Source organism: Ambystoma mexicanum, chromosome 13, assembly GCF_040938575.1.
Source record: "Ambystoma mexicanum isolate Mex_15411 chromosome 13, UKY_AmexF1_1, whole genome shotgun sequence".
NCBI lineage: Eukaryota > Metazoa > Chordata > Amphibia > Caudata > Ambystomatidae > Ambystoma > Ambystoma mexicanum.
In genome coordinates this window covers 569254864-569269161 of record NC_090938.1, presented here as the reverse complement: position 1 = coordinate 569269161, position 14298 = coordinate 569254864, and the positions used below count along the sequence as shown (strand labels likewise).

At 44.0% G+C, this 14298-nt stretch overlaps 1 protein-coding gene across 1 annotated transcript in view; it reads right to left on the bottom strand.

Annotated features, from left to right (window-relative positions):
- Nucleotides 1-14298, bottom strand: part of SLC35B1 (solute carrier family 35 member B1) — a 215977-nt gene that overhangs the window by 63649 nt on the left and 138030 nt on the right. The window contains exon 7 of the mRNA XM_069634378.1: nucleotides 4760-4866. Coding sequence (XP_069490479.1) covers nucleotides 4760-4866 — 107 coding nt within the window. The remainder of the gene's footprint in view (nucleotides 1-4759; nucleotides 4867-14298) is intronic.

The window sequence follows — 14298 nt, the reverse complement described above, 5'->3', positions numbered from 1 at the left end:
CTCTGGTGATGGACTCCTGCTTCTGGAGGTCCTTGAAGGTGCCCACGAAGTTTTGGGCGGATTAGTTTTCTGGAAGACCATGCACTCGATAATGGTCAGGGGTCCCCAGCCATTGGGATTCTGCAGCCTAGAAAAGTCGCAGCAAGTCGGGGGATGAGCCAAAATGAAACAGGTCTCGAGGCTAGTTGGTCCCACCAACCCAAGGCAGGAAGTTGTCCTGCACAGATCTTCCCTGTCAATACGAAAAGTGGGTCAGCACAGCTGCAAGGCTTCATCAGCACTTTCTGCAGTACTGGAAGGTACTGCTGGCATCTCGGCTCGTCGGATATGATGTTCCAGTGGCCGTCTCTTGCCTGTAGTCCCAAAAGCCTTGCCTTTTATGCAAAATCTTATTCATTCGCAGCCCTACAGCGGTCAATCACTCAGGGATGGGGGTCGTCCTCTAGGACAGCCACCCGCCCAGTTAGAAATGGTTTCGGCCATGTATGACTACAACCAAAGGCCAGTGAAGTTGCAGACTCCTCCCTCAAGGAATTTAGCACAAAACTGAAAATTCTGTCCAACACTGTTCTTGCTAGCTCTTCTCCCTCCTGAAGTCATTCCAGACTACTCAGTCATTAGAGAGATATTTGGCTTCTTTTTTGGTTTGATTTGTTTTTTCACAAGTTCAATGTTTACAAATCCCTCACCATAGGGGGGTGTACAAATCACCCTAACAAGCCTCATGGGTATAAAAGTGACAGATAAAGCTTATTCAGTGTCCTGGACACGGATGAAGTAGAAATATATGGACAGTCTCTTGAGGCAAGGTGCGATTGCTGAAGAGTGGAGTAGTAGAAGGACCTCTGCCTGGCAGATGGCAGGGAAAACCTGTAGCATCTGGAAGGACAGAGGGAGAGCCTTTAGTCCCTGGATGCCAAGGCTGACCAGAGGGATACAAGAGCACATCTGAAATAGTTGGGGAACTGGGGAGCCAGAACCTGAAGCTTTCCACCAGCGGCCCTTAGGAAATGAGATCATAGGCCCTTGGCAGAAGCGCAAGAGAAGATTAGCTGCCTGAAAAAGATTCTGGCTTGGAGAGGCGCAGGAGGGGGCTGGAGAAGAGGCGGGAGGGCAAGGTCATATCCCATTAAACCCTGAAAACCCAAGGTCCAAGCAGCACTTCGTGTGAATCCTGAGAAACCCATGGCCCTCAAAGGACCTACTGTACAACTTTAGAAATCCGAAATCCTGGGAAGACCAGTTGTGCATTTTTAGAAACTCAAGGTCCAGGAAGGGCCTGGCTAAAACCATAAGGCGGCTGAGGGATGGGAGAGGCCACAAGTGAGTGTTGCCAGGCCAAGGGAAAGCCTGACAGACAGAAAACCATGAAGCGCTAAACCTGGGCGAGAACTCAAGAAGCAAGTTGAAAGCAGAAAGGCCTGAAGAAAAGACCAGACTGAGAATAACTGTTGCAAGAACCTCTCCAGAGGAATTCTTCTGTTTTGTGGGTTGGAATGCTGTTTGACATTTGAAGACTATGGTTGAGAACCTTTGCTTTGTGCCAAATCAGTGGAACTTCTGTTTATTTAGGGTAGCCAGGAGGATAAAAGACTTGTTAAGGTTAGGTATTGGTACTTTAAATTGATCATCCATTCTGAGACTCGGAATAGGCTGTCCCACTGAGAGACAAGGACTTGTAAAAAAAATAATTGGTTACGAACATTAGAATTTGAAACTGAGCCAACTAAGGTGTTTGGCATCATTGAGAAAACCTTTTTGTTATTATGGCTTGCACACTTCAGGACTTTCCTCATTATTAATAGTTCATCTCCAGGAACCTACAGACATTTTTCAAACTCTGCAAATCTCTACCAATAAAACCATTTCTGTTCAAACACCAAAAGTCAGGGTCACGTGTGTCATTACCAGGCTTTTCATCACATGGCATAGTCACTGAAGGGCATTTTGGAAGTGTGTACACATAAGATAAGGTATAGGCTAGCAGCAGTCTCCCCGGTCAACGCCTACTTTTACTTTAGAAGAAAACTACTGGTACCATATGATCCAGGAGATGGTCATACATTCCTCTTTTCCTTGCATTTCGTGACTAGTAATGTTGCTCTTTCATTATAAATCCAGCAGTACACATCCCAGAATAATAAGAAATACAGAAAAGTAGATGACCCTCTTCTGAACTACACATATCCTTTGATTGTTCCACTAATGTGGTTATAGAGTAGTTGGGGTATCCAAAACGGCACTCATGTGTCTGAAGAGTCAGAGGGCAGGCCGTTTGGGTAATAATACATCAGAGCATTCTGAAGTGGATGATCATGTACAAAAGGATGCACAGTGTGATAGCGAAGGTGGGGGGGTGCTGCACTGGGATTGGTCATGTGGGCGATTTTATATTGAAGAGGCTGTGTGGGGCATTCCACAGGGTGGTGAGAGGAGCACACACTATGTGGGGCAGTGGGCCGTGGGAGTACTGGGTGTGGCTAAGCAAACTGTGATGATGCAGCTAGAAAACGTGTGATGAATGAGGTGGGGAATAGTTACGATGGGAGGACCGCTACGTAGATTTTAATTTGTATGCACAATCTCCTCTACATGCGAGTCCCCCAGCACTTTTTGCCGGACTTCTGGATTTTTGGTCTGTTCCTTTGAGTGAGTTGGAAACTTTTTCCACACTCACTCATTCTTTTACCCTATCCTTGTACTTTTACCCTATACTTTGTATTTCTTTTTGGAACTCTCTCTTGGAGAAATGCATTCCTCCAAGTTCTATGGCACCAGTCACTGAATTCTGCTACACACAGCACTGGTATTAGGTCAAAAGACCCTTTTCATTTTTCCTAAAGGAAGAAAGACCGATTTAGAAAGTCCGCTCTGTGACGCACACGAGTGCGCGCAGAGCTGACGGGCACGCCAAGAACCAAAAGCAGCCACGAGGGAGAATGGGTACGTTCATGTGTGCATGTGTGTTAGGTGTTCGTGTTTGTACATGTGTGTTTTTTGTGTGTGTAATGGTGGGGTGGGAGGGGGAGACTTGGGAGGGAGGCAGGCAGCGGGGCTTGAGGAGGGGGGGGCGTTTTGTGGGGTGAACACACCTATGCACCCAGATTTATTGCAAATTGGGCAAGAGAGGGTGGGGGTGGAGAAATGTCCTTTTTTCGATTTTTGAAGGCTGCCTAAAATATGCCCGAAAAAAAAAGTAAAAATCGGTTAGCGACCTACAAAAATAGAGAAAAGGACATAGAGCCACAGCACTCTCTGAAGTGTGGCTGGGAGCCCCTGGGCTTCGTTTTTTATTTTCTGTTATTTTCCTTGTGAGAACCTATGTTCCCAAAGGCAGAGGGATATTTAGTATCCTTTCTAACCTTTATATTGTGAGATCAGCACACCCCCACCTTATGTGGAGTGCCGAGGGATTACACTGTATCCGCTTTCTCAATGCTCCTGTATTTTTTGGTTACAGCGACAGGCAAATCTGAAAGGCTGGTGGCATTGGTTTTATCCTACCTACTTTTGTGCAATTCGTACTCAAAGCCGTAGTAATACACAGAAGGGTCACCACTGTCCCAAAATGGTGGATGTATTTTTTATTTCGCCATTTCTCTTTTGCTTGTCCCTTCTTAGTCCTTCTGCTGTGCTGGTTTGGGGAGGTCCTGATTTGACTTTTGTCTTCAGCAGGAATCCTTTGTCGAGCCCACCAAGGTTCCAGCATGTCTGAGGACAGGAAACTGGGAACGAGTTTGAAACTCTGCTGCTCTTTGTCTTCTTGTATGCCTGCCTGGAACCAGTTCCAATTTGGGGCTGGCTGTCCCAGAAAGACAGCCACCACCCAGAGTTTGAATGGCACCAACGTCTTCACTCATAATGTACTGTGGGACTCAAGGTAGAACTTACCTAGAGTTGCTTTGCTACTCCTGTGTTGCTGGAGTGCTGATTTGTGCGTTCGCCCATACATGTTCGCCCATGCCTAATGCCTGTGAGCCTTCCCCAACCCTTTGTTCAGCAAAGACTGTTACTTGCTACAGAAGACTTTCACTGGAACTTTTGAACTTTCTACAGCTTGTGCCTACCTGTTTTGCCCTTCAATCCGACTCTCATAACTAGATTGGGATAGATTTATAGGCCTCTGAAAATATTGCAAAGTATTTACTTACCTTGTGTTGGTTTTGTTTTATTTATTTATACCTGAAAAATATATTCTGAAAAGTTATTACAAAAGTGATTTACTTACTGTGAATAATGCATTGGTTTTTCTAAAGTTACTTATTGTGTGTTATAGTACTTGCCTTTTAACTTTACCTTGGTGTGTATATACAATAAACCATTATTATTATCTAACCTTTAGTGTGTCAGTGTTTATTTTGGCCCATATGTATCCACTAAGTTCTTTGTACCACCTACAGCCCTGTTCTCCCCACTAAGATAAGCCTGGCTGCTCTGCCATTGCTACCAACATACTTGTGTGGTTCAGGCCTATACTAAGAGTTGGAGCCCTGTGTCCAAAGTGTGAGTCTTTTTAAGTATTATCCAAGGTGGACTTTGGACTTTAGTGTAAAAAAAAAAAGAAGAAAAATAAAAAGAAAAAAGAAAATCCAAGGACGATACAGGGAGGATTATGGGGGAAGACTATCATCAGAGGAGGATCATGTTGGGGTGAGGGGTTATTTCAGGGGAGTGATATAGAAGAGTATAAACTTGGTTGTGATGTGTTGGAAGATGCAGGGTGAGGACTATGTGGAGAACAAGGACAGACATCACTCACCTGGCCCAAAGCACTAGTCAGGCCGAACAGCAGTATATCATACAGGATACTGGGGTAGCGTTCGGCAAAGCTCAGAAACTCCCAGACCTCCCCGGTGAAAACAATTGCTGGAAAGAGAGGAAGTTGATTAGTAAAGCATACAAGTAACTGTATCTGGTACCAAATAAAGAGGACAGCAAGGGTTGAGCACCTTAATACATTTCAAACTACAAAGTATAAATGCAACAGGCTACCAACCCACATGAGATGCCTCGAGATCAGTGCAGTATTACGAGCTTGTTCTCCAAAGAGGCCCACCAGATTAGTGTTTTTGCAGGTACCAGGTCCACAAAATGACTAGGGGAGGGAGTTTGAGCATTTGAAGGTTTGCTGTAGGCAAAGAATGAGGAAGGACAAAGGCAGCAAAACATTTCCAAAAATGATAGGATTATGTGTAAAGATCTCCTCTCATAAGGTGTTGGGGTGTGGTAAGAGTAGTTGAAAGTAGGATTCAACTTGCCACTCAATCAGGGTGGTGAAATCAGCTAGGAGGCATTTGGACAATGAGCGATCAGCAAATAAATACAGCTAAGGTAAAGCAGGGGGTTGAGGAGTTACCTGCTTCTAGATCCAAGTGTGATACGGGTAGTGGGTACAAGTGCACTCATGCTAGGGGAAATCCGTTGTAAAAGTATACAATCTAGCACAAGTGTGCTTAAAAAACGTGTTTAATTAACATGGGGCCCCATTCCACTAATGGATCCATGTAAATCAATGTTGACTATGGCTCAAAGATAAGCCTATAGAGACACATTTATGACAAAATCAAAGCCAACAGTGATGAACATTAGAACTTAGAAGGAAGCATGTTTTAATGTGTACCACAATTGGTTTTGTCATAAATGTGTGTCTATGGGCCTCATTACGAGTCCGGCGGTAACCGTGCCGGAAATTCCGGCAGGTTACCGCCGGACTCTTATTACCATTCTGCCTCCGTGATTGCCGGAATCACCGGAGCATTACAACCCCAGTGACGCGGTAATTCCGGAGGTGGAAATCAGTAAATCCACATTCTCATGGAGTCCTAGGACTCCATGGGGATGGGGACCATGGAAACGCCAGCTCTGTCTATGACAGAACCGGTGTTTCCATGTCCGCCTGCAGGCGGGTGGTGTTAAACCCGCCAGGTCAGACCTGGCGGGAGTGACACCTTCCGCCTGCAGGACTCTTAATCAGCCGGTCCGGAAAGAACGGTGGTGGCAGATTTACCACCACCGTTCTTTCCAGACCAGCAGGGTCGCAATGAGGCCCTGTAGGTTTTGCTTCATGATCTGTCACTCAAGCTATATGGTGAGACTACACGTCCGGTTGATGCAAAGTAAATGTAAATATTCAGGTGGTTCCATGTCAGTTTTGCTAGTATAGTGCCCCGGTTTTCCCCTTCCATACCAAATCGGGTTCCTACTTGTATTTTTTTTGTGCATTCAAAATATATCACAAACCAACACATTCTGGGATAATGAACTGTTCTAAGTAAATGCTGTGAGGGGGGCATTTCTAAATCAAACCGCTATAAAGAGGCATTGTAGTAGTTTTGTTTTTCATAACAGATTTACTGACCTTTTTACCTCGATTTCAAATCCCATAGCCTCATCTGGGGCGCCACCTAGATGCACCCCTGGGACACCCTTGGCCTCTCGGGAGATATATATCTTGGATTGAGCCCTGATCATGGGGTCAAACGAAAGATGCTCATGAGGAAGCTTTGCTGCTCAGGCCCATCTGATGCTGAATCTCTTTCAATGCCTGAAAAAACTCCTGAAGACACTGGAAGATCAGTGCTCCCTTGTCCCAACCCAGCAGAAACTGCTACGTTGAAAGCTTTTAGAAACCTTGCAGCTCATCACTGCGATTAGTCATGAAAAGGGAGTATTACCAGAATGCCCAGTGTGCCCTTTTAACGAAATTGCCCAAGAACTACTAAAGGACATTACAAGTTTAATCAGGACTGAGCTTTCACTGCTAGAACACACTTTCATCCTCCCAGTACCAGAACCATGGAGTCTAGCACCAGCACAGCTGCAACATACAACAGCTACAAGAGTTCATCCTCTGCCAGTTTCCACTTTTTCTCCAGTTGATTAATCAGTTGGTTCTGCTTGTCTGCAGTAGAATGTTGTGGCATGGGAAACCATGGTAAAAAACTGAAAACCATCACTACCACTGGTGAACATGCACAGTGACTCCAGCTAGCAGGGCCCCAAGACCATTTCTATTAACGTAGACTGCCTATAACCTGAACCAAAGATACTTCGTAGGGTCCTTTTCAACTTTGCCTTTTCCCTAATTTTGTTTTTGGATCATGGACCCATTTCTGGTGATTGGATGGACTTCTATATGCTCCATTGTAACCCTATTTAACTGGGTTGCCCATAAAGCGACTAGCCCCAGGGGAGCTTCTTAAGTGCACCATTTGCACCTTGGGGTGATATTACCCTACAATGGATTTAGAGGGCAGTCTGGTGGCATCTTGTATTTCGTTTTGGCTTCAACAAAGGTGCAATCAAATTTGCCGCTTTGGTAGCCGAACATACCTTTTCGGTAGCCATTAGGATACCTTACCAATGTCTTTTTTTTTTATTAAGGCCTAACCTGTGCAATTTTATTTTAGGGGTTTCCTTTACTCAGGGAAACAAAAAGGTAAGCCTAAAATAGTTATGCCCACGTCGGCTGTTCGTGAGCTCAATGAGACAGCCCCCATATTGGTTTTTACTGGTTTAGCCCAGTCTCTATGGGTTGGCAGGCCAGACCACATCCTGTGGGGTAGTCTGGGCTGAAGACGACGCAGGAAAGCACTTTGTTACCCCCTAGGGGTTCCAGCTTGCTTTGAACAGATAATGATTTCCTTCCTGGATTTTGACCTGGTGGTAGAACGTGGATGAAGCCCACTTCTCTAACTCTTTACTACCCTCTCATCAGCAACTAACCCAGAGAGTTGGTACTTAACCACTGTTAGGTAAGATTTTCATGGCAATGATAAATCATCCTGACCTGTATCAACCCCAGAAAGTTATGCTTTTACTGGTGGATTATGTTTCCTTATACCTCTGAGTGGGAACCCTTTTCCACACTCCGAATCTTTTACTATCTTTATGGGTGTCATTGTTAAGACTCTCCATAAGGTCTTTTAAAAAGTATCCTCTCTGACAACTTTATTGTTGCTGGGTTGCCCTAGGGGCTCCCATTTTAACTTTCTCTAGCTAACTTTGTGAGAACTAAAGTCTGAAAGGGTAGAAAGGATCTTTAGATCCCTTTTGCATTTTATTTTGTGAAATCAGCTCACCCCAGCTTATGTGGAGTGCAGGGGAGATGCAATGTCTCCCTCTTTACACTAAAACTGTAACAATTCTCTCACAGAGACAAGCTTATCTTCAATGACTGGTGGCAGTGATACCTTGTATTAATTTGGCGCACCTTTATCACAGACTGTTCACAGCTGCACTACACGCATCGAAGGGTGCTCATTTTATCAAAATGGTCCCGGTCTTCTATTTTTTTTGCCATTTTTAGTGTTTTTTGTCCTTTCTTGTTCCGTCCCCACATCTAGGGTGGGAAATTCCTTTGTTGCTTTTCAGTTCACAGACTAAGGGAAGCAGTAACTCTTTTAGGATAACAGTTACACTTTGTACAGGAGCTATAAGCAACTTGAAGGCAGGTATAAACCCAAGACTGTTTTTGTGTCCGTCTACAACAGACCAGGGAAAGCAAAACCCAGTGTTACACTTCAATGACTCCAGGTTATTCTAGGTAGGTAAACCTAAGGCAGACTTATTCTGGACAGGCTTAACAGCAAGTCGGGGCAAGCAAGACCCAGTTGGGGGACACTCATACATTTATCCTAACAGGACTAGTGAAGTGAAACCAATAGCATTACTTTTGGGAAAAAGCACATCCAAATCAAAAGTGAGTGATATAACCTTTCATCTATTTTCTGTTAGAATGGGGAAACAGTTTCTAAGGAAAGAAAGATGTTACATTTACTTTTCAGAATGTCAAAACATTTCTAAGGCAAGTAATAACTTTTATAACTGTTCACACTCAGATAAATTTGTCAACCAACTCCTTTTGCAAGTAAGTAACTTTTAAATACGTATTCTCTTTACCTGGCAAAATGACCAATCCCCAGAAGTCTTTCCCTTATTCTTTATTCTTTGAACATGAGTGTTCTTAGCGGCGGGGGGGGGGGGAGGGTCACTAGGGTCTAGTGTCAACCGGGCAGGTCAGGCTAGGCTCTTAAGTATCAAAAATCACAGTTTTCCTAAGGAAGACTGCTAGAACAAGCAAGTACTTTACTTTAGAGTTAGTTGAGGGTCCAGGGTCTTCACAAAAGACACCCTAGTAGGATTCCAGCAGGGGCCTGGGTGCACTGGATGAGAGGACTCCCAATCACAGAAAACACCCCAAACAAAACTACACAGGAATCATAAGAGACTTAAGGTAAGTAAATACCCAAGCCAGCACAGTACCTCAGCACAGAAGATAATTTTCGCAGCAGGAGGAGGAGGATTTCAGGACCTGCAGCCAAATGTCTGGTCGTTTAATTCCTTCATCAAGAACACAGGAAGGACTTTTGCAGGAAGGATCAAGACAAGGTTTTCCTCGCGGCTGGATGCAGCTCTGTCGATTTGGCGCCTTTTTCCAGGAGCACAGAAGACGGAATATCACCTGTTGGAGTCTCATCATTTGCAAGGTCCTGGTGAGGGGACTTTTCGGACTGGAATCGTGCCTCTGGGACCCAGCCAATCAAACTGCCTTGCAACATTCAATCTGGGGGGCAATACTTTCAGGGCAGCCAGCCAGCCAGTTTGAACTGGAATCTCGCAGTCGGGCAGGAAGAGAAAAGGCTGTGGAGTTCTGGACTCTTCACGCCCAGGCTGTGAAGGCAGGAAGCGAGGGGAGACCACAGGACTCCCATCATAGATAAAAAATCAGGCAAAGGAATTTCCCGCATTGAATGTCACGGGAAGGAACAAGAAATTACAAGAACACTAAAATGGTGAAAAAACCAGACGGGGGCCATTTTGGTAAAATGCGCACCCACGGGTGCCTTTACTGCGGCTGTGCCAATAGCCCGTGGTAAAGGTGCACCAAATTCAATAAAAAGGTTCACTGCCACCAGCCATTAAAGGCAAGTTTGTCCTTGTAACAAATGTTAAATTTAAAATGAGAAAGGGGATACTCCGTATCTCCGCAGATATCTCAATTCTAAAACGTGTTCAATAAAAAAGTAAATGTTGTATGCACATTTGGCATCAGGGAGCGATAAAATCTTATCACAACATGGGAGTGCCCGTGGAGTGCTGTTCTTGCTGGGTTTCATCTTGCTTTGCTGTCTTTGGAACTTTGGAGCTGTTATTAGAAGTCTGATCAGGAGCTGGCTGATCGAAAAAAAACGTCTGTGGGGAAAAAGCACAGGTTACTTTTTTAGCTACGCTATGGCCGCTTATACTTTGAAGTTGGCAATGCCTAACCACACTGATTTCAGAGTGAGAACCAGACAAATTGAAAATTTTGAAAAACCTGGCGCACGATGCATCTGCAACATTCGAAATCCAGGTAAAGTGTACTGGAAAGAAAAAAACGTTCCAAATCTTTGAAAGTAGACATTTGCATCAAGAGCATAGAAGCGCAAGGAAGCTCAAACTCTCAATGTTTTACCTCAACCGTTCGACCCTTCAATGGATGACCACTTAGTCAGTACATGAGTCTGTCGGATTATTAAACCAACTCTCCGACAGAGAGATCTGAAGTAGACCCTAGTCTGAATAGATTGAATCCACAAGCTAACACAGTGAAATGCTATTCGTGAATAAATCACTGTGGCAGCGCAATTTTTCCTATGCTATACTTGCAAGTGCGGATTAATGGGTCACAAATGGATGCGTCCTTGATTTGATTAATGCAGATTATAAACGTGCATCTTTACGATTATTTGAGTCTCCCTCTGTACTCCTTGGTGTGGCAAAGGAGAAACCAAATATGGCTCAAAATAAAGAGGTGACCCCTTTGGAAATACAACCAGACTCTGCCGGCCTGCAAATTACATTATCCAATTCTCCCATTTTGTACCCCGATTCGCCAAACACTTCATCGATTTTGTCAACTTCTTCAGTAATGCCTTTTGCCAAGCCCACCCAGAAACCTTCCTTCGGGTTAAAACTACTTATCCCAGCCCAAGAGGCCACCTTAACAGCTATGAATAATGGCCTTTATACAATAACCAACATTTATGAAGCTTTAAAAAAAAAAAAAAGACGTAAATACGTCTTTGCTAAATTTACTGACTAAAACATTAGACCAGATCGCCAACAAACGAATGCAAAAAAATGTAACATCTCAAAGAGAAACCATTATGCACTACCATCAGAGATCAAACTGAAATTGTTGATAACTCCTAACTGCACTTTGCGGCCCAGGGTGAGCAATTCAGAGCGGGCTTGTTACCTGAAGAACATGGTTGCGCCTGTGAAGATAGGAAATGAGAACATACAAAATTATATCCATCAACGATCTATAACAGAAATACCTGACTCACAAGAACCACTATATGAAATCTTTCATACAACAATATGGAAAAGTAAAAGACAGAAGAAAATAGTGACTTAAACTAAAAAAACTGAAAAATCGAACATTAGGAAAGAAAATATCTAAAAATAAAGCGAAAAACTTCAGACGCTATAACAACCCCTCCTAGTAAAACAACCACTGACAGGAGATAAACCCATAACATTAGAGAACCTCATGAATTTCTCAACCTACTCAATCTCATCCCTGCATTTGGGCGTTCCAGAACAAGTTCCCTTAAATCCACCTGATGAAATACCTATAGATACCTATGATCTCCAGAAAATGATACTTTCAACACCCTAGAACAAAAAAAGAATTTGGAGGCGAAATAATCGGCAAAGAGTAGAAAACCAGACAAAAAGCAAAGTAACCTTTGAGCCAAGGAACCAATCGATCTCTCAGCTGAGAGATCGGGATTGTTTGTTTATTTATAGGGCGCCAGAAAACCCTTGGGTAGCTGGGGGCACAGAATAACAAGAATGCTTAGAACTTGGTTACAGGTTGCAGCTATACAGATAACATAAATTGTATACAGTATTTACATTATATACTTTCTTTACATGTAAAGGTAGCACCTTAAATACAGTAAGTACATTATGTACATTATACGTGTGAGAGTGGAGGGGTACACATGTCATCAGGTCATCATGCACAGGGTCATAAGTTTCAGGAGTCACTGCGTCAAAGCCAGGTGCGGGAATGGTGCCTGAAGCTGTTTTAGGGCTGATCCCTTCTTAGTTCAACTGGTAGGGCGTTCCAGTACTGAGCTGCTTGCACAGGGAAGCTAATGCCTCCTGTTTTTTGTAGTCGGAACCTAGGGGTTTGGAGGCAGAAAGAGTTGGCTGTTCTGGTTGGTCGTGCAGCAGTTTTTCTTATTTTTCTATCACTAAGGTAGTGGGGGGCTGCATTGTGCAGACATTTGAAAGTTAGTGTGACAATTTTGAAGGTGATCCTATCACTGATTTTTGGCCAGTTGTTGTTTCTCTGCACATTCGAAATGTGCTCTCTGGCTGGGAGGTTCAGGGCTGTTCTGAGCGCGTTATTTTGTAGGGTTTGAAGTTCATTGATGATGTATTTATTTGCGCCTGCATAAAGTGCATTGCAGTAATCCAGTTTTGAAAGGATTAGTGCATTGGCAAGGATAATGCAGCTGGCTGGTGAGAGGAAGGGTCTGCATGCTTTAATAAGTTTACCAGTATAGGGGGTGGATGAAGCCAGGGAGTTCACTTGTTTCCTTAGGGACAAAGTGGAATCCAAATAGAAACCAAGGGTTTCCACCTCTTTGGCGACGGGGATTATGTTGCCGTCGATATTGAAGGAGCTGTAGTTGGGGTCAAGTTTTTTTAGGTTGTTGGGTGAGCCTAGAATAAGGATCTCTGTTTTTTCGTCATTCAGGCAGAGGCCATGGGTTGCCATCCATGCCTGAATGAGGGTGTAGATTTTGTTTACTAAAGCTGTATCCATAGTGAAATTGCCCGAAAGGAGGATGAGGATCTGGGTGTCGTCTGCATAATTTGTGTAGATGACACCCAGTCTGTCCAATTTGTCGAATAGAGGTTTAGTAAAGATATTGTATATTGTTGGCGAGACACAGGAGTGGGACTCCACATGTTGTCTGGATAGGGTCTGCAGAGTCTAGGGTGGAGAAGACTTGCATATTTCTATTGTCGAGAAAGGATTGGACCCAGGCTATGGCTTCACTTGAGAAGTGGGCGGCTGACGCTAGGTGTTTGCAGAGTACTGCGTGGTCCACTAGGTCAAAAGCCGACAGATCAAGGAGGAGTAGCATAGCTGTGTTTCCTTTATCGTTAAGCTCGTCGATTTGGGCTTTCAGATCTATAAGAGCGGTCTCAGTGCCGTGGTCAGAAGCCTGATTGACGAGTGCCGAGGAGCTGGTTGGTCTCCAGGTATTTTTGGACTTGGAGATAGGCCACTCTGTCAATTATCTTCAGGAGGAAAGGGACAATGGTGATGGGCCTATAGTTGGTGGGGATGGAGGGGTCTAAGATTTGTTTTTTAAGCAGGGGGAGAACCCAGGACTCTTAAGCTGCTTGGGACGGTGCTAGATGAGAAGGATGCATTGATGAGTTTAGTGACGAAAGGTGCTAGGTCTCTGGCAGCATCCTTGATTATCTGGGCCGAGCAGTGACCGCCTTTGCAATTGGAAGGTTTTAGTAAGGCAATGATTTTTTCAGTTTCATGAGTGAAAACTTTAGAGAATTTGAAGGGTTTAAGGCTAGGTTTGAGCGAGGGCGTGGGCGTGCTGGGAATTTCATTAAGCGAGGCTTTTTTATAGCAATTTTTGATTGTTATGTTTTTACTTTATTTGCAAGGGCATTTTGGGTATTAGTACAGCATTGCTCGTCTTTGGGTACGTTATCAGGTGGTGGTATGGGAGATTCGAGTTCTCTCAAGATTGCAAATAGTTCCTTTGTGTTGGAGCATGCTTTGGAGATTCGGTCATTATAGACTTCTTTTTTTGATTGAATGATAGCTTTCTTGTAATTCGTAGCGCACAGTTTGAGTTTAAGTTTATTTTCAGCTGTAGGGGAGCGTTGCCATACAGTTTCAAGCTTCCTTTTTTCCAGTCTCAATTCTTTTAGATGGGGGGTGAACCAAGTATTAGGGTGGGATGGTTGTTTACTTTTATGGTTTTTCAGTGGGACAACGGTGTCCATCGCTATGGCCTTGTTCTATATTTTAACCAAAGTGTCTGGGTCAGAATCAAATGGCAAGGCGTTGATAGTTGGGAGGAGCAGGGGTAGGATATTGCCTGGTGTGATGTTTTTTCTGGATCTAGTAGGAACAGATGGTACCATTGTTTTTTCAATTCTGGGCATCATGTTGAATGTTAAGTTGAAATTGATGAGGGAGTGGTCAGTCCAAGGCTGGGGTGTAATTTTGGTGATAGTTGTAGGGCAGTTGTAGGTGGC